This window comes from Canis lupus, chromosome 2 (assembly GCF_048164855.1).
Source record: "Canis lupus baileyi chromosome 2, mCanLup2.hap1, whole genome shotgun sequence".
In the NCBI taxonomy this organism is placed as follows: Eukaryota; Metazoa; Chordata; class Mammalia; order Carnivora; family Canidae; genus Canis; species Canis lupus.
The window spans coordinates 57,005,136-57,025,041 of record NC_132839.1 but is presented as its reverse complement, the minus strand read 5'-3'; the positions used below and the strand labels follow the sequence as shown (position 1 = coordinate 57,025,041).

General features: G+C 40.3%; 1 protein-coding gene across 3 annotated transcripts in view; it reads right to left on the bottom strand.

Moving 5' to 3' along the window:
• The window catches only part of ADAMTSL3 (ADAMTS like 3), a 338,402-nt gene that overhangs the window by 134,685 nt on the left and 183,811 nt on the right, over positions 1 to 19,906 (bottom strand). For all 3 annotated transcript variants that reach the window (XM_072801596.1, XM_072801608.1, XM_072801605.1), the window contains exons 10-11: positions 6,090 to 6,201; positions 598 to 736 (exon numbers count right to left, since the gene is read on the bottom strand). In XM_072801596.1, the coding sequence (XP_072657697.1) occupies positions 598 to 736; positions 6,090 to 6,201 (251 nt within the window). The remainder of the gene's footprint in view (positions 1 to 597; positions 737 to 6,089; positions 6,202 to 19,906) is intronic.

The window sequence follows — 19,906 nt, the reverse complement described above, 5'->3', positions numbered from 1 at the left end:
GCCGCAGCCAGCTGGCAGATGTCGGGGGGATTCTGGGACTTGATATTGTGCTGTTATTTTAAGATACTGTAGTAAAGCCAGGAAACTTCCCCAGGCAATCCAAGTCAGCAGGTACTAAATTATGCAACAGGGATAGTTTATGCATAGCTTTTCTGCTTTGGCATTAAAACTTTTTACTTCCTTGCACAATGCATCATTTATACCGAATTTAATGTGAACACTTCAAAAGTCAAAACGTGGTAATGGGTGACCCAGTTTAAAAGTGAAAATGATGAGTTCAAGATATTTATGACTAGCAGATGGACAGGACCTCATACTTGGACGAAGAGATCTTTCCTATTGTGTATGCAGGAGATACTCAAAGGGGTTCGTGACAAAGGGGCAAGTATCCAAGCGCACACACACGACCAGACGGGAGAGCCCCAGACCAGTGAGCTGGTGAGCCTAGTCCCTGCTGAGCAAGGTTACAAACACAGATAGGGCCACTGGCATGTGTTCAACGTCACATGGTGCAAAGGTCACTGCAAAGACTGATCAGTCTCAGCCACAGTTGATTTATTTCTTTTTAGAGCAAAACCCACAGGTAATTATGCAAACCTTGATGGGCAAGGGTCCATGCTGCACTCCTTCAGCTTGGGTTTTGGTTTTACGTTTTCAGGGTAGTAATGGCAGTAATGGTCAGGAACCACCCTCTTCAAGCGGATATCCACACATTCAGCTGAATTGAGCTGATAACCTAACGGAAAAAGAAAAGGCAGTTCTGAATACTGAATGGTGTCCTTTTCACGTGGCAGTGATCACTTGCCACACAGTTTTTTTTCCCCTCAAGAAATTTAACTCAATGGTTCTCATCCCTGGCTACACAATGGAACCCCTGGGAAATTCTAGCACACATCACTGCCTGAGTCCCTTCATGGTCCAATGAAGCCAGAAACGTTGTGGCTTGGTCTAGAAAATCGTGTTTTATTTTGTTTTGTTTTGAACCATTTTTAGGTTCTTCTAAGATAACTAAAATGTGTGGCCAAGATTGGGAATGATTACTGGAACTGATTACAGTAGTCTAAGCACTTTCAACGAGAAAGTTACAACAGACTCCTTTATAGAATACCTGAACCTTGGGGCAGAGGTCCGTTCGTTGGCCTGTCTCCTGACCATCCCCATGACTTCCCCTCTTTGCCTGTCACCACCCGCCTCTCCCAGAGATATCTGTTCATTGTTTATATGTTCTTAAATATACATCTGCCTTATGTAATGTTGTTTGAGAGTATCTGTTTTAACTAAATAAGTATTTTAAATCTTATTCTATTTTCTACTTTTCTCACTCAACATAACATTGTCGAGAGCTACCCATGTGCCTGGTAGGTGCTTCCTCTCACTGCTTAATATCCTGTTACTGGCGTATACCACGTTTCACTCTTTTGCTGTCCTGGGGGATGTGGGGGCATCTCTGATGCCAACAAACTTCTCTAACTAGGGAAGTAAGCATTATAGGGAGAACCCAAATCCATCTCCTATACCGCCCCCTGCCTCCAAAGGCTTCAGAGGAGAAGGGATCAAGACTCACTTCCGATTCTATTAAATTCAAATTGTCATCTCTAAGGAAAGTGAACATTCCAAATGGATGAGTGCTATAAACTTTAAAAACTCACAAAATGAAGCTTCTATTTCCTGAAATATCTGATTCCAGGTTTCCTGTCACTACATAAGTGTCATGCTAAGTTAAAAAAAAAAAAGGCAATTTTTCAAAACCAGAATGAGCTCTTCAGGGAAAAAAAAAAAAATGCCCAAAGCTAAGCTCTCAGCCACAGCCAATTGGTCTAAAGGTCTAAAAATACATTTAAGGGCTTGATTGTCGAGAGGAATCTGATTTTATAAACCACTAGACAGCTTTCTGCAGGCCATGGCTTGGATGTAAGCTGAGTGCAGAAGGACAGACTGGTATGCATTATAAAAAGCAAGGTTGAAACCGCAAGAACGAAAATCCAAATGGAGTCAATAAAATGTTACTCGGGTGCCAATATCTGCCAGAGAGTCTACAATATCAGATGGTAGCAGTGATCCCAGAACTCTCTCCAGGCTAATCTTAAGAGTCCCACGTAGATGATTACAGATGAGACCAGGAAAGTCCATCCAAGTATCTTAGGAAGCAGGGAACTAAGTCCCCTGATTATCTGACCACTCAGAAATGGCCTTTTCATATATCATGTACACTTGATTACTGATATAATTAAATTCTGGTAATTCTCTCCTTGTGGGTTTTATGTGTGTGTTTTTATTTCCTCCAACACAAGAATAGAATGAGATTATAGCTCCTTGAATTAAAGAAAAATCTTTCTTCTAAATGGAAATATACTTCTAGGAGACAAAAAGCATACAGGTGTTTATCATTTTAGGAGAGACAATTTTCCTCTGTAATTTTATGGCAGTACAGAGATAACTTAAAGAGAAGGAAATAAGGCAGATTGGCTTCCTATCCTATATTATGAACAAATGTACTGAGATTCTGCTAGTGTGCACAAAATGGCAGGCTGCAAGGGGAACCCCCAAAAGCAGCCTAAAGTCTGCCTCTGTTCTTACAACTACCACTCTGCTTCTGCTTGGTGGGCAGACTCACTGCTAGGTGCTCCCATCCATGATTCTAGCAGGGCTGAGTGTGTCTTTCCTTTGGTCCCCATGTATGAGACATATTTGTTTTCCTTCCAAGGATTTAATCAATGGAACTAAGCCAAATCCCATTACAAATGTCCCTCCCAGAAAGTGGAAAGCTTCTCTTTTATCTTCTGTGTCTGAACAGGAACATCTCTCTGAATAACTGGCTGTTAGAGTTAGCAAATAAATTAAAAAGAAAGAGATGTTTGTTTTCCTGCTGAGTAAGAATAAAAAAAGCCCCACCAGCTCTTTGCTTTTGTTTTGGGGGCCATGAGAGATTCTGTGTTCCCTGGAGCCATGACCCACATGACTCTGAGGTGGTAGGATTCTGCTTCTGGATATCAAGTGTACAAGGAGGGATCTATAGATATGTCCCACTTCGCCAGAGAGCTTTTCACTATCAGCACTGAGTCATGTATGTATCTCATAATTCATCACCAGAAAATGCCAGGAGTGGGGACGGCCAGAACTCTGTAGATCATGCAGAGACATTGTTAACAAGATTCAGGCTTGTCTAGACTCTGACATAACAGGTATTTCCCGAGCACTCACTAATTGCCAGGCACTGTACTGGGCTCCTTGACATATGTCCTCTCATTTTGTCTCCCAATGATGCTGCAGAGAAGGGGGGATCATCCTGTTTATGGATGATCAGATTGATGTTCAAAGATATCTCAGAGCAAAGTAGTGGCAAAGCCAAGGAGTGAGTCCAGGTCCCTGAACTTAAGCTCCATGGCCACACTGCCTCTTGATGTAAATGTTGTCACACAATTTTTGGAGAACAAGTTTGGCCAGAATGAGCCTGAGGCCCAGGTCTGGAAAGACTCATGGAACTGACGCAGATCATGGTCTCAATTCCAAACACTGTTTCACCTCAATCAGCTTTCAACAAGACTAAATGTGTTGTAAGAATTTCCTTGGGGTCACTGTTGCAAGGTCACTGGCTCAAAGCTCTGAAGGAGCTTCTGCCTGAGAACAATATTCAGCATGTTCAACAAAACCAGATTTCACGTTCAGGGGGAAACAAGAATGGCCTGAGAGAACGTGAGGTTCTGGCAGGGACTTAAAGACGATCTCCAGCATTTTGTTTCCGTCGTATTTATTTTTGCGATTGTGTTCTATTTATGGCAACAGATCACAGTTTTCCACTCTGAGGTGATCATATTAGATCCTTTTTGGTGCCTATGTTTATGTAAATTTTTAAAAGGTCCATTGAAAGAAAAAAAAAAACGTAAGTTATAGTACAGGGGTAACACAGATACGCAAAAGCAGTGAGGTTAATATGGCTACAGCCGATATCCAAAGCCATTGCTTTAGAGAGCAGTGGTTCTTTTTTTTTTTTTAAGAATGAATGAATGAATTTATTTGACAGAGAATGTGCACAAGCAAGGAGTGCAGCAGGCAGAGGGAGAGGGAGAGGGAGAAGCAGGCTCCCCACTGAGCAGAGAGCCTGACGCGAGACTCAATCCCAGGACCCTGAGATCACAACCTGAGCTGAAAGCAGATGTTTAACCCACTGAGCCACCCAAGTGTCCCATAGGGAACAGTGGTTCTTAAGCTTGAAACTGCACCATAATCTCTTGAAGGGACTGTTGCACAGGATTGATGGACCCCAGTCCCAGAGTTTCTGATTCAGCAGGTCCAGGGTAGGGGCCAAGAATCTGAATCTCCAACAAGTTCCCATGAGGTGGTGATGTTCCTGGCCCAGGGAGCCCACTTTGAGAATCACTGCTATCAGATCATAATCTAGGAATCTACTGCCCACGCCTGGCCCAAGAAGAACTCACTTGGAAGGTTAACTTTTTACCTTGTTTCTAGAGCCCCATGCAACCCCCAGACTGTTTCTCTTCCATTCCCAGCAACACCAGCTCCTTCTGTGGTCTGGGCTACTCAGTGGTCCCACAAAGCACCTGCCTCCTGCTTTCACTAGGAGCCTAAATCCCAGAAGAGAGTGGTCTGATGTACACATTCAGGAGAACCTGATGCTGGCTGAGGAGCCCTCCATGATAAGCCTGTGGTTTAAGGGAGAAAAGGCAGAAGCTGCACTCAGTTTGTGGCTCTCTGTATAAGCTGATATTCTGTAGCCCTGCAGGGAAGCAGTGGTTTGGGGCCAGGCTGACTTAGGCTGGGCTGAAGGAGGATTTATTCTAGTCCTTCAAACACAACCATACCTGAGCCTGCGTACTCTGATCTGCTCCCAAGTGTGGTAGGTGGTTGGGGGAGATATAAGAGGAAAATCAGTTAGAGCATGGGGCTCTGGCAGCAGACGGACCTGGAGCTAGATCCTAGCCATGCTGTCCACTAGCTGAGCAAACAGAAGCTCATTCTTTAGCTTTTCTATGTTTCTGTTTGTTCACACATAAAACAGGCATGGGGCGGGCGGTGGCGGCGGTGGGGGGACCTGGTGGCTCAGTGGTTGAGCAGATGTCTGTCTGCCTTTGGCTCAGGTCATGATCCTGGAGTTCCGGGATCGAGTCCCACATTGGGCTCCCTGCAGGGAGCCTGCTTCTCCCTCTGCCTATGTCTCTGCCTCTCTGTGTGTGTCTCTATTAGATAAATAAATAAAATCTTAAAAAAAAATAGGCATGAAAAGAGATCTTTCACAGGTTTGTTTGGAAGAACAAATGTGAAGATGAGTGCCCTAGCTCATGGTTTGATACACGTAAATGCTCAGCACTGTTGCCCGGTGCTTTGAGAGGAAGTATCAGCATTGAGTCCCTCGAGCAATTCTAGTAACTGTGGTTCCTGGGGTGGCACTAGTGTTGAACCATTTACCTTCAATTTAAAAATTCAGTTCATTAAAAGAGACTTATCTCAATGGAGGCTCTGGTCGCCTCCTCATTTCCTCCAGGCAGACACTTCCTCCATATTAAACAGATGATGATCCCCCACATGAGCCTGCAAATATGTGTAGCACATGTGCAGAGCCCTGGGTTAACTGGCCCAGAGCCTTCCTCAGCTGCCTGTGAAATCTCTGAACTAAGTGAGCAGTGAGCAGGCTCTCCCCCTCACCACTTAGCAGCTACCCCTTCTGTCTTTGGTAAGTTCTGTTTTGGTACCTGAGGGAGGATAGGGTGAAAATCTAAATGTTAGAACCAATGCATCCATTGACTCGATCAGACAGGGCAAGCAACCTGGTCTCTCTGTTTTTCAGGTTTTCCATGGATAATTAAAAATAATACATGTTTTAAGGATAATCAAAACAAGATACTCAAGAATTAATGTAAATATGTTTCCTGCTTTTTGCTATAAGTAAAAAGTGTTTTCCAAATCCTGTTTTCATCTGTCTTCAAGAATAAAGATAATACCACTGCATTCCAGCTGCTGAGTAGGATGCCATGTATTACACAAACACCAATTTTGAAGTCAGCTTCAAAAAACACAAGTGTGTCATTTCTAACTCTGAGCCCTGGCATTCACAAATGAAGTCTGTGCCTCACCTCCTCCGCATGTTACAGTGCAGGGAAAGAAGTCAGTTTGTCTCCACTGATGACTGATCGGCTGGTAGAAGAAGAACTGGACAACACTGTCTTTGGCCACAGTGTACCTGGTCTGGACAGAGAGAACTGTGGTCATGTATCTGCATACACCGAGTAGTGCTTCCCGCACCTTTCCAAATGTGATGAATCTATTTCACTAATGTAGGCAGACAATCACATATCAATCACAACAAACTATGGCACATGAAAATTCCAAAAATTCTAACATGTGATAACATTTCATTTAGGTTTGGCATACATGGGGGCTCAACAGATCTTCAACCAGTCTCCCTGGAGTCATCCTTCCAGAGGATTCCATGCCTGTGAATGAGTTCTCAAATGTGTAGGTGGGCTTGTTTGTTTGTGTAACTTCTTTTTCCTATCTGATATATCTGATTTTAATTTCCATGAGAGCAGGGACTGGGACAGGCTGGGTTTGTTTGCAACATGGCACATAACTGGGATTCTTACACTTTCAATAATAATATCCTTAAGCAAATACTTTCAAAAAGGTTTTCTGAAAGCACAACAGCAAAAACACAAACACACAGAAATACATAGTGTTTACACATGATGTTTACTAGCGCTCCAGAATCTAACTAAAGAGGAGAAAGGGTACCACAGTGCATGTGCAAGCAGAGGCAAGAAGGAGGTATTGCTGCAGGACTGATGCAGCAAAAAGAGAAAAAGAAAGATGAAAAAGAAGTTGAGTTCATGCAGAACTGATCCAGAAATGCCAACACACATCACATATGGATGGAGTTCAAGTCAGAGACCTAGAGTAAATAATGAGTAGCCGATATTTGATGATGTAATTGCTGAGAATTTCCTAGACCTTGAGAAAGACAGGTATACTTGGTTCAAAAAATTTTTATCAAGTTCTGAGCAGACATTTTTAAAAAGTTACAACCACCAAGATAAAGAAAAATCTTAAAAGTTCAGAAAGAAACAAATAAGATTACCTACAAAGCATTGGCATCAAATTTCTCACAGAAAACACTGGATTCAAGAAAACAAAATCATACCTTTAAAGTGACGAGGAATAATAACTTTTCATCTAGAATTCTTTAAATTATTAACCAATAATCAAAGATCAATTATCAATCTATGAATGATCTATGATCAAATTAACAATCATAGTCAATGAAATAAAGATATTTTCAGACACAAAATGACCAAAACTTTACCACTTGAGACCCTTATCGGAAAAAAAAAAAAAGAAAAAGCTACTAAAAGGTACCAAACAAGACTAATAATAGAAAAGCAGAAGAAGGTAGTGGATGCAAGAAACAGTAATGATGAAATCAATCAGTAAAGCTTATTTATAAATGTCAATAAATAAGAGTTGACTAAAAAAATAATACTTTGATGTATCTGATTATAAAACAGTATAAAAAGTCCAGCACGAGATGTGTTGTTGGGGAGGAGAGGCAGGGCAGTGTGGTGGGGGAGGGGGTGTACAGTGGTCATAGGGGCACAAAACATTTCTAAAAGGTTTTTCTCTAGCTATGGAAGAATGGCTTGTCTCTGATGAATCCTGCCAGTGAGAATAAGTGAAAACACTGCCTAAAATATTTTTTAATGTAGTTGAAGGCACCAGAGAACTACCATACTAGTGAGTGTTTGCAGGGCCAAGAGCCCAGACACAAAGAAAGCCCAGAGAGGTGAGCATAACACTTGGCACCCCCTCTGGCACCACATTTCTGCTGAAGGCATTTTCCATCATGCAAGTGGTGACTGAGTGGCTGAGAAGCTGAGCAGACCTGTCATCAGACTCGTGTGGCTGAGAACAAACACTGGAGCCCAAGATCCACCAAGCTGATGCCTTACTGGTAAATGCCCCAGGCACCCAACTGAGACCCCAAAAAGCTCTCTCCTAGGAAAAAGTGTGAACTGGAAGTAGACCAATTTTCAAAGGGAATGAAAGGCCAGGTTCAAATTACTTCAATTCCTGTTGGCTGAAGGTAATTGGCTGCTAATCTGTGTTCCAAAAGCAGAAATTAATCCAGTGTCAAATCATATCTATAATCTTTCATCTACTATACATAGAAAAACTTAAAAATAACTAGGCACACAAAAAGGTAAATTTTAATAACAACCAAAAAAGGTGGAGGAATAGACTATAAGTGGAATTACAGAACATCCAGATATTGGCTTCACCTGATAGAAATTTAAACACCTATATATACTGCCACCACCCCCTCTAACTCTAGCTTTGGCTTCAGCTCATGTCTCACAATACTCCTTCTAATCCCAGGGTATTAGAGCACCACTGTTAGCACACAGCTCTCCTTAGGCTCTGTTTTTTAGAAAGCCTAAGCTAAGATACAGTGGTTACAATGCTTAAGAAACTAAATAACGGGGGTCCCTGGATGGCTCATCAGTTTAATGCCTGCCTTCAGCCCAGGGTGTGGTCCTGGGGTCCCAGGATCGGGTCCCACATTGGGCTCCCTGTGTGGAGCCTGCTTCTCCCTCTGCCTGTGTCTCTGCCTCTCTCTCTCTCTGAGTATCTCATGAATAAATAAATAATTAAAAAAGAAACTAAATGACAAGAGAGAGAATTTTACTACAAACAAGAAGCTACAATAAAAATAAAATGGCAGGGGAGACTGGGTGGCTCAGTTGGTTAAGCATTTGCTTTTGGCTCAGGTCATGATCCCCAGGTCCTAGAATTCAGCCCCCACATCAGGCTCCCTGCTCAGTGGGGAGCCTATCTCTCCCTCTCCCTCTTCCCCTTCCCACCTCCATGCATGTTCACTCACTCTCTCTCTCAAATAATAAATAAAATCTTAAATAAGTAAGCAAATAAATAAATAAAATGGCGATTCTAGAAGTATGAAGCATGATCATTTAAATCAGTATCTCAATGGATAGACTTGACAGTGGATTAGACTGGAGTTCAGCAAATACTTTCATAAAGAACTAGATAGTAAACATTATAGTTTTCAGGCCATATCATCCCCATTTCAGTTATTTGATGTGGCTGGTATAGTGAAAAAGCAGCCACAATCTATAAACAAATGGCTTTGGCTGTGTCCCAGTAAAATTCCACTTACAAAAACAAGCCATCAGCTTGCTGGCTAGGATTTGCTGGCCCCTGGATTACACATACTTGAAGAGAGAATCAGCAAATGGACAGGTAAGAAGGAACTGGAAAGTAGACATTGAGAGATAAAAGTATATACCTATAGCCCCAGAAAAAGAGAACAGAGAGAATGCAATAGAAATAAATGTGCAGGAGCAATAAACGAGAATCTTCCAAATTTGATGGTGGATATGAAACCAGAGTTGTGAAGTACCACAAACCTCAAGCAGAAGAGAGCCACTAATTACCTCACAGTCAAATGGATGAAAACAAAAACCAAGGAGAATACACTTAAAAGCAGCAAAACCTCCTAAGGCACAAAAATAAGACCAACAGCTGACTTCTCAACAGAATTAACGGAAGCCAGAAGACAATGGAGCGATAAAGTGCTGAAAGACTTTATCAGCACTGAAAGACTTTCAGACTCTAAAGTGCTGAAAGAAAATAGTTTCATAAGGGTAAAACAGTCATATCACTAGAAGAGGTAACGACTCTAAATGTGAATGTGCCTAACAATCTAGCCTCAAAGATAAATAATTTGAAATTAACAAGATTAGAAAAGAACTAAATAAAGGAACAGTCACAGTGGCAGTTTTTTTTTTTAATTTTTATTTATTCATGATAGGCACACAGTGAGAGAGAGAGAGGCAGAGACACAGGCAGAGGGAGAAGCAGGCTCCATGCACCGGGAGCCCGACGTGGGATTCAATCCCGGATCCCCAGGATCGCGCCCTGGGCCAAAGGCAGGCGCCAAACCGCTGCGCCACCCAGGGATCCCCACAGTGGCAGTTTTACCATATCTCTTATGGTAACTAATAGAATGAGCAGACAACAACCAGTAGGCTATTATTTTTATTTAATTTTTTTAGTAGTCTATTGTTTTTAATAAAACCATTAATAATACCATGATAAAATTGACATATGAACAGTGATCAACAACAGAAGATGATGCATCATATCTTCTAATATTTGCTATGTTCTGAGCCACCAATTAAGTTTCATCAGATTTCAAAAAAAAAGAACATAATATAGAATATGTTCTTTGACTAAAGTGAAATGAAGCTATAAAATAATGATGAGATTACTGGAAAATTTCTACATACTTGGATAAGACACTTCTAAATATTCCATAAATCAAAGAATATATCACTATGAAAATTATAATACAATTTGAATGATGATGGAAAAGATTTCATATCAAAATTTGTGGAATAAGGGGATCCCCAGGTGGCTCAGCAGTTTGGCACCTGCCTTTGGCCCAGGGCGCAATCCTGGGGTCCTGGGATCGAGTCCCATGTCGGGCTCCCTGCATGGAGCCTGCTTCTTCCTCCTCCTGCCTCTCTGCCGTCTATAATAAATAAATAAATAAATCATAAAAAAATTGTGGGATAAAATATAAGGCACACTTGGAATGAAATTCATAGACTTAAATACATGTATTATGGGAAAAAAAGGAAGAAAATAAATGACCTAAACAGTCAACTCAAAAAGTTAAAAAAGGAATAGTTTATTGAATCCAGAGAAAGTGAAAGAACAGAGATAATAAAGATGAGAATGGATATTAATGATATAGAAAGGAAACTACATTAAAATTGGTAATAAAGTCAAAATGTGTTTCTGTGAAAAGTCTAATAAAAGCAGTAGCCCCCCAAAATGACTGATCAAGTTAAAAAGAAAGTAGAAACAAACAATCAGTATCAAGAATGAGAAAAGGCACTCACTACAGATCCTGGAGACAATGAAGAAATAATAAAAGGATATAAAAATGAACTATTGGGACTTCATCAAGATAAGAAGCTTTTGCACAGCAAAGGATACAGTCAACAAAACTCAAAGACAACCTACAGAATGGGAGAAGATACTTGCAAATGACATATCAGATAAAGGGCTAGTTTCCAAGATCTATAAAGAACTTATTAAACTCAACACCAAAGAAACAAACAATCCAATCATGAAATGGGCAAAAGACATGAACAAAAATCTCACAGAGGAAGACATAGACATGGCCAACATGCATATGAGAAAATGCTCTGCATCACTTGCCATCAGGGAAATACAAATCAAAACCACAATGAGATACCACCTCACACCAGTGAGAATGGGGAAAATTAACAAGGCAGGAAACCACAAATGTTGGAGAGGATGCGGAGAAAAGGGAACCCTCTTACACTGTTGGTGGGAATGTGAACTGGTGCAGCCACTCTGGAAAACTGTGTGGAGGTTCCTCAAAGAGTTAAAAATAGACCTGCCCTACGACCCAGCAATTGCACTGTTGGGGATTTACCCCAAAGATTCAGATGCAATGAAACGCCGGGACACCTGCACCCCGATGTTTCTAGCAGCAATGTCTACAATAGCCAAACTGTGGAAGGAGCCTCGGTGTCCATCGAAAGATGAGTGAATAAAGAAGATGTGGTTTATGTATACAATGGAATATTACTCAGCTATTAGAAATGACAAATATCCACCATTTGCTTCAACACAATAAAATGAGTCAAATGAATTTTTTGGTTCCTTGGTGCATATACAAGTGATATTATATAGCACATTAAGCATTCAGTAGTATTATGTCTAAGAAAATAATGTATGTACCTTAACTTAAAAATTTATTGCAGAGCACCTGGCTGGCTCAGTCAGTAGAGCATGAAACTCTTGATCTCAGGGTCCTGAGTTTAAGCCCCATGTTGAATGTAGAGATTATTTAAAAATAAAAAATCTTAAAAAAATTAAAAACTAAAAATACTTTTATTTAAAAAAATAAGCTCAAAAAAATAAGCTCACATGGTAAGCTTTCAGCTAGATGTTGTTACTGATCACAAATCACCATCACAAAGAGAGTAATAACAAAAAATTTTGAGATATTCTGAGAATTACCAAAATGTGACACTGAGACATAAAATAAGCAAAGTCTGTTGGGTAAATGGTGTCAATAGACTTGTTCAATGCAGGATTTCCACAAACCTTTGTAAAAAATACAGTATCTACCAACTGCAATAAAATGAGGTACACCTATAGACAAAGTCCATGAAACAAAACTGACATAAAAGGCAACTAAAACTCTGAGTAGTTCTATATATTTTAAAGACCCCAAACACACACTTCTAAGAATTTCCTGTTGAGTATTTCCAAATATTTAAAGAAGAAATAACACCAGTTTTATACATACTATTGCAGAGAATAAGAACTCAGAAAACACTCTAAACTTGTTTTATAAAGACAGTGTAAATTAATACCAAGACTTGACATGAATACATTACAAGAAAAACAAAAAACCTCTCCTGGACATAGCTACCAAAAATATCATAAATAAAATAATTTAAAATTATACTCAGTGATACATAAAAGGATAACTTTTTATTAATAATGAAATAATAAATACTAATAAAATATAATAATGATAATGACGAAGTGAAGTTTACTACAGGAAGGTAATATGGGTTTAACACTTAGAAATCAACATAATTCAGTATACTGAAGGGAAAAAAACAACACAATATATGAAGGAAAAAACATATGATCACTCCAAAAAATGTAGAAAAAGCATTTGATAAAATTCCACATTTATTTATGACGAAGCAAATTAGAAAAAGTTTCTTTCATTGGATAAAAAAGTTATCCAAAAAAAGTTTCTTTCATTGGATAAAATAGTTATCAAAAATTCTTAGCAAACATTATACATGATGGGGAATTACAGGGTCCATTGCCCCTGAAATGAGAAGCATGACAAACATAGCTTCTGTCAACTATTACTCTTCAATATCATATCAAATATCCTAAGTAGTACAATGTAGCAAGAAAAATAAATAAAATATACAAGATTAGAAAAGAAGAAACAAAATTACCATATTTGTAGGTGCCATAATTGTTTATATATCTACTACAAAAGAATATATTAATTATTAGTATTAATAAGTGAATATAGTAAAAATAGAATGCCAATATACAAAAAATCAAGACTTCCATAACTGGCAAATAAACTGAAAATGAAAAAAATGCCATTTATGATAACATCAAAATAACAAACTGGGAATAAATTTACAAAAAATATATGACATAAACATTAAAAATTAGAAACATGAGAGAATTTTTAAATAAATGGATGGATATACCATATTTATGGATTGAAAAATTTGGTATTGGAAAGTTTTCAGGTCTCTCCAAGTTGACATATAGATTGAGTGCAATTCCCATCAAAATCCAAAAGAATGTTATAAAAATTGATAGGCATACTTAAAAGTTGCTATGGAAATGCGAAGAGTCAGTAATATCAAAGATCATCTTCAAGAACAAAGTGGGAAAACTTACACTAGCAAATATCAAGACTTGCTTTAATATAAGGTAATTAAGTTATGATGGTACTACACAGATCAATGAAACAGAATAGAGTCCAGAAACAGATCCACACACATACAGTTTGGGATTTAAGACAAATGGGGAACGGACTGTCTTTTCACCAAATGGCACTGGGTCAACTGGATAGTCATGTGGAAAAAGATATTGATTCTACTTCACAACGTGTGCAAAATCAACTCTGGGTGGATTATAGCTCATAATACAACAGGTAAAACAATAAGGCTTCTAGAAGAAAACACAGAAGAATAGTTTCATGACCCTGAATGAGACAAAAATCTCCTAACACACAAATATAAATTGTCTAAACATAAAGTTATAAGTTGATAGCTTACACTACAACAAAATTAAGAGCTTTTGTATGGCAAAACTGATTGCCCTAAATACATGTAACAGAGGGGAAAAAAGGTTGAAGATAAAATGAATTAAGAATTGAGCTCTAGAAACTAAAAATACAACACCAAAATAAACCCATGTGAAGATAAAGGAAAGAAAAAATTAAAATTTATATAAATCACAAACTTGGAGTTAAATTTTATTTATTAAAATTTATATAAATCACAAACTTGGAGTTAAAAAGACAAAAATCTGGTTTTTATATGTCTCAGAGACAAATCTTTGGAGGGTCTGAATGAAACAAAAATGAGACAAGGAACCAGTGGAAGAGACATAGTTACTTAGAAGTACAGTGAGATTTTTTTTTTTAATGCTAAGGCAATACTATTATTACATTTGAAAAGTTTGAAAGAATTAGATGAACTGGATACTTCTCTAGCAAAATACAAATTCCAAAACTGGCTTAACAATAGAACCCTAAATAAATCAATAAGCCTAAGAGGGGCTGAAATGGTTTTCTGAGTCCCACCCATTATCCCCAAAAAGAAAGAGAAGAGGAAGAAAAAGAAAGAAAAGGCATTAAACCCAGATGTTTTCCATAAAGAGATGACCTTATCGGAGCAGATGCATTTAATTGCTGACCAATATCTACTTCCCTTCCCCATCCTGCCAAAGGCTCACTTTTGTTCCGGTGCTCATGCCTCCCCCACGTGTCTTAGCTAACGCATGATTGTCCCACGTGATCATAGTGGGCACAGCTGCCTTGCCAGGTGTGGGGCCCAACGTGATCGTGCCTTTGCTCACACAACTGCAGAGCATAACTGATTGGTAGTGCCCATCCCAAGTCAAGCTCGCTGTGGGCTGCTCCCACCCAGGGGGTCCGAGACTGGCCATTTCCCAGGAGACACTGTGTCATGTGATAAGATGACTCTGGCTCAGAGACTCTCCTGCAGCCTTGCTGAATTCTCTAGAACTGCTCTCCAATCTGAGATGCTCCCACCCAACTGTCCTTCCTTCCCTCTCTCCTCTGCTTGTGGTCAGATCTTCCCTATAGCTGGACATCCCTCCTGGCCTCTCTCGGCTCCATCTTGCCTGTCCCTTGTGGGCATGCTGCTCCTAAATGTCTTGCATATCTAATCCTGTCTTGGCATCTGCTTCCTGAAGAACCCAGAAGGACTAACACCCAGGGAATGGTTTAGAGCAAGCACATGACCCAAGTCTTGTCAATGAGAGGTGATAAAGGGTCTGTTGTGGAGCTCTTGAGAAAAAAATTTCCTTACTGGAAAGGTTTATAAGAAATAAAAAGTCCTATTGGGCTTCTGGACTTTGTCTTCTCTGCATGTTAGCCTTCTACTCCAAATGCAGGGCAATTATAAGCCAATTTACCTTTTTCTTTTTTTTTATTGGAGTTCAATTTGCCAACATACAGCATAACACCCAGTGCTCATCCCGCCAAGTGCCCCCCTCAGTGCCCATCACCCAGTCACCCCAACCCCCTGCCCGCCAATTTACCTTTTTAGAAGCTGACATATAACACTGCATCTCTTCAGGTAATGCCCTATCAGGTGAGGTGACTCTACCTTCATCCCTCAGCTACAGAGTCATTCTGCCCTCACTGTGTCAGCCCCTCCAAGCATGGCCAGCTAAGAGCACAGAGAATTTTCCAGATACCTTCCATGACACTTGGGGGCTGAGGGAGCCTCCAGACAGCTGAACTCACAATCTGTGCCCCAACTCTTCACGACCCTAAAGCCAATTTCATTCCAAGGTAGCTTGCCCAGGTTGTTGCTGATGGATGCAGGTACTCCACAGGGCATCTTCCTCTTGGGGTTCTAGATGAAAAGTGGACCAAAAGCTCCTTTTCTGCCTTTGCTGTGAAACCTAGTTAATATTCTTCCCTGCTTCAGAGAGTGACTGCAGTCATGACATGTGTCTCTTTGCCTTCCCTCCTCCTGCTTGTGTCCTCACACATCCTTGTGGGACCCCCCTCATTATGGGGTACACTCCTGACCACAGGGTGCTGAGGACACAAAGCCCAAGGCTCCGCCTGATGGGGGAATGGGCATCCCCTCTATACCGAAGAAGACACACTTAGATTTAGTCTCCAAGCTTGGCTCCTGACATTTCCAGAAGCTGAATCAATTTAGAAATAGCCTAATTTCTCTCTATAATTCTGATTCTCAAGACAAAAGTCCAAACTAAAGAAGAAGAAGGAGGCGAAAGAGACAAAGAAGAAGGGAAGAAAAGATCTTACCTTAATAATAAAAAGTTGAACATAAATGTGTGAACTTATGGTTTACACATATAATTTAGCTGTGAATTCTGAGAACTACTAGGGCAGTATTTGAACTGCTTTCACTGAAAAACTCCCCTCAACAGACCACATGACAGCAAATATGGAGTGACACTTCGAAAGTCTCTGCCTCTGTGATTAGCAGCAAACTCTCAGGTTGAAGGGAATTCGGATTGAGAGGCACAATGAAATAGGTAAATTTTCTTTTCTATTAGACATTGGTATGGGTTTAATCCTGTTCTCCCCCCCACCCTGCCACCGCCAAGAGATATGCTCACATTTTAACCCACGGTCCCTCAGCACATGTCTTCGTTAGAAGTCGGGTCATTGCAGATCCAGTCAAGGTAACTGAGGTTATTAGGGTGAGTCCAATCCACTAAGGCTGGGGTCCTTATAAAAAGAGATATTTAGACAGGCGGGCCCCAGCCGAAGACGGTGTCACGGCCAAGGGAGAAGGCCTGAGGACACATCAGCTGAGGGGGGGCAGAGGGAGGCATGGAACAGACTCCCCCTCTGCCCTCAGAAGGAGCCAGTCCTGCCCACACCTTGATGGTGGACTTCCAGCCTCCACAGCTGTGAGTATGCGACTGTCTATCATGGAAGCCAGTTGAGGGTACTTTCCTGTGGCCTCAGGAAACTGACACAGGCACCAGCCCTCAAAATTATGTCTTGCTGTGTTTTGAAATACCTGTGAATGTATACATGTAGTCACTGTCTGCAGCACATTACAAGGCAAGAATCCATTCTCTGAGATAAAGGAAAGCAGGAAGTTTCAAATCCTCACATCCCTGCATCAGTCAGATGTGCTATTGTAACCACCCAGAAAGAAAAGAGATTGTGTAAGGACAAAACAGAACGTGGACCTAGGGGAAACTGAGGCAAGACTTGCCTCACTGAACACGAGTGGGAAGAGCAATCAGAAAACATTTTCCTACAGACACACAAAATATCTGGCGGGGAGAAAGACAAGAGACATCTAGAACACAAAGGAAGATTTCAGACCATGAGGAAGAGGAACTTCATTCTCTCCCGTAAGATGGATATGTTGTCAAAGAGAGGGAAAGCTACCAGCACCATTAAAAATAGTGAACTACGGAAAGAGATGTCTTTACCAAAGCCATTTCATTTTGTTCTCGTGGGCAAACACTTAAAATCGATATTCACAAGCCTCTACTTGCAGACCCTCCAATGCACAGGGCATTCCGCATGAAGTATTTGATTGGGACTCTCTACTGCTACCTGGTGGCAACATACACACATTTAAAAAGCCAAATAAGAATACTTCAGGGGCTCTAATGCAAAATACCATGTGCTGTGACAAAGGTCATCCATGAGAAACACATCATTCGGGAAAGGATATATAATGAGAAACCTACTGGGGGGAAAAAGTGCAATTTTCAAGAATGGCCCAATCATGAAAACATAGCTTCTGAAAAAGTAGAAATAAAATTTTTTTGGTCTCACTGGTGCAGTGATTGATAGGCTTTACAATCTGAACAATAACCACAAACGAATCTAGCATCCCACTGATGTCTTCAGAAGTTACTCATGATGTCAGAATACAGTGTTTTTCAATGGTCTGTTTATTAAAAGTCCATGAAGTAAGGTCTTATCTAAGACCATAAGAAAGAGTGTGCCTCGGTATCCCTTGGTGTGCCGATGACTGTGCTACCTTGGCACTGGGTGGGCAGAGCTGGTCTCCATTCTGCATCATCAGGGTGAAGCCAGGTGTTCTGTTTTTAGAACAACTGCTCTTGGTTGATTCGAATGGATAAAGAAACAGCGAAACACATGGCTGACCGTCATCAGTGACCTTATATGCACTTTTTACGTCTCACTCAAAGTACAGCCGTTACTTGATTGTGTGATGAGCTGTAAACACATGAGTGGAAGTAGAGCTCCCTACCTTAGCAAGAACACAGGCTGGGGAATACTATGGTGCTCCAAGAAAAAAAAAAAAAGAAAAAAGAAAAAAAAAAGAAAAAGTAAGATGGAAAAGTATATTTCCTAGAAACCCACATTATTTGGACAAGCTTATAAGTCAGGGAAAAAACAACATCAGAGTCATTCTTGCTTCATCACAGTGTCTGATTTTGCCAAATTCTCTCCCACCAAGTGCACACCACATTTGGGAAAGCAAACGGCTGTAGGCACGAAAACCAGGCTCTAGTTATGCGTGAGTCAGACAGTTGTATGTAACACCTTCTCTGATGGATATATATTTTTGAAACCTTTCATTTAAGAGAGATCAAAAGCTTCCCAGAGGTTGAAATTAAAGCCCAGAATTGTTTATAAAATCTGAGGAAAACAGAACCCAGAGTGGAGAAGAAAACAACACTAATTTGGACTTGAACAAGGTGCTACTGAAATGTATTCTAGTAAGAAGTGGACATGTAATTTAGACAAGAAGGTGTAAAATAATTTTTAATTATGCAAGTGATATGTGATTGTATTCTTCTCTTTAAGAATTGTTTTAAGTATTGGAGTATTCTAAATGATCTAAGCCAAGATCACTCCCCATAGCACCTATCCCCTATAAAAAGAAGCATTGTGTTTTCAGTTTGGGATATATCCTCTCAAATCTTAAAAAATGTATACACACACACACCTACAGAAATACACAGTTTATGTGTATGTGTGTTTTTATGTATGGTATCAATAAACAATATGCTTTCCATGCTGATACTGCAACCAAACAATATCTTGAAATGGTCATCTTTGTGGCTATTCCTCCCAGTCCATCATTTTATTAATAGCTCCTATGCAGAGATCTCCAAGTTGACTTGAGAAGAACTCAGGTTGTCTAAGGAGAAATGAAAAGAGGACAAGAAAAAAATATAAGGTGCCTGTGTGCATGTATGCATGTGTGTGTGTGTGTGTGTGTGTGTGTGTGTGTTTTATTACTTGGAAACCAAATGGGAAAACCCTAAGAGAGCAAAACAAGTACAGAACATATGCCTAACAATGAGAGAACAGAAGGAAAGACGGATTACAGTTATGGCTTCCCAAAAGCCTTTTACAATGCTATTGTCCAAGAACAACACTGGGTTGATGCTTTAAGGGTCTGACACAGAAGTCACATAAGCGTCTATGCATGGCAGGTAATGTGAACGACACTCTCTCCAACTATGAACTGGCACTTGTGCCTTCAATGCTGGGAACACAACAGGGAGCAGTGTGGACGAAGGCAAATGAAACAGTGTGCCCTGATGGGAAAGCCACTGGTATCCAGCTGCCGCCAACTATTGCTACAAACAAGTGTAAGCTAGTAGTCAGATCTTCCCATTTTTAAAGAGGAGTGGGGGGCAGGGAGGGAAGCCTGGCATTTTTATGTTACAATCCTTGATTTTTAAATGTTGACCATTTAAAACTCAAAATTTCAAAGCAACAACACTGTGCCCTCAACACTTGGCTCGTCCCACCGTAGGCAGAACGTGGAGCACGGGACATGTGTCTTCAATCAGAAACATTCTTTGACAAGTTAATATACGGAACACACAGTTCTTTTTGAAGGCACTGGGTCTGTGTATAGGTAAAGCAAGTCCTGGCGATCAGGGCTACTTGTTTTCCTCCATTTCCATTCAGAATGGGTCTCCAAAAAGGGATGGGACAAAACCACCCACTGAAACACCCTTTCCTTTTTTCATGTATCAGGTATTTTGAATTTTATCAGAAGTATCACACTGTGTCACCTTAGAAATATATTGCCCAGTA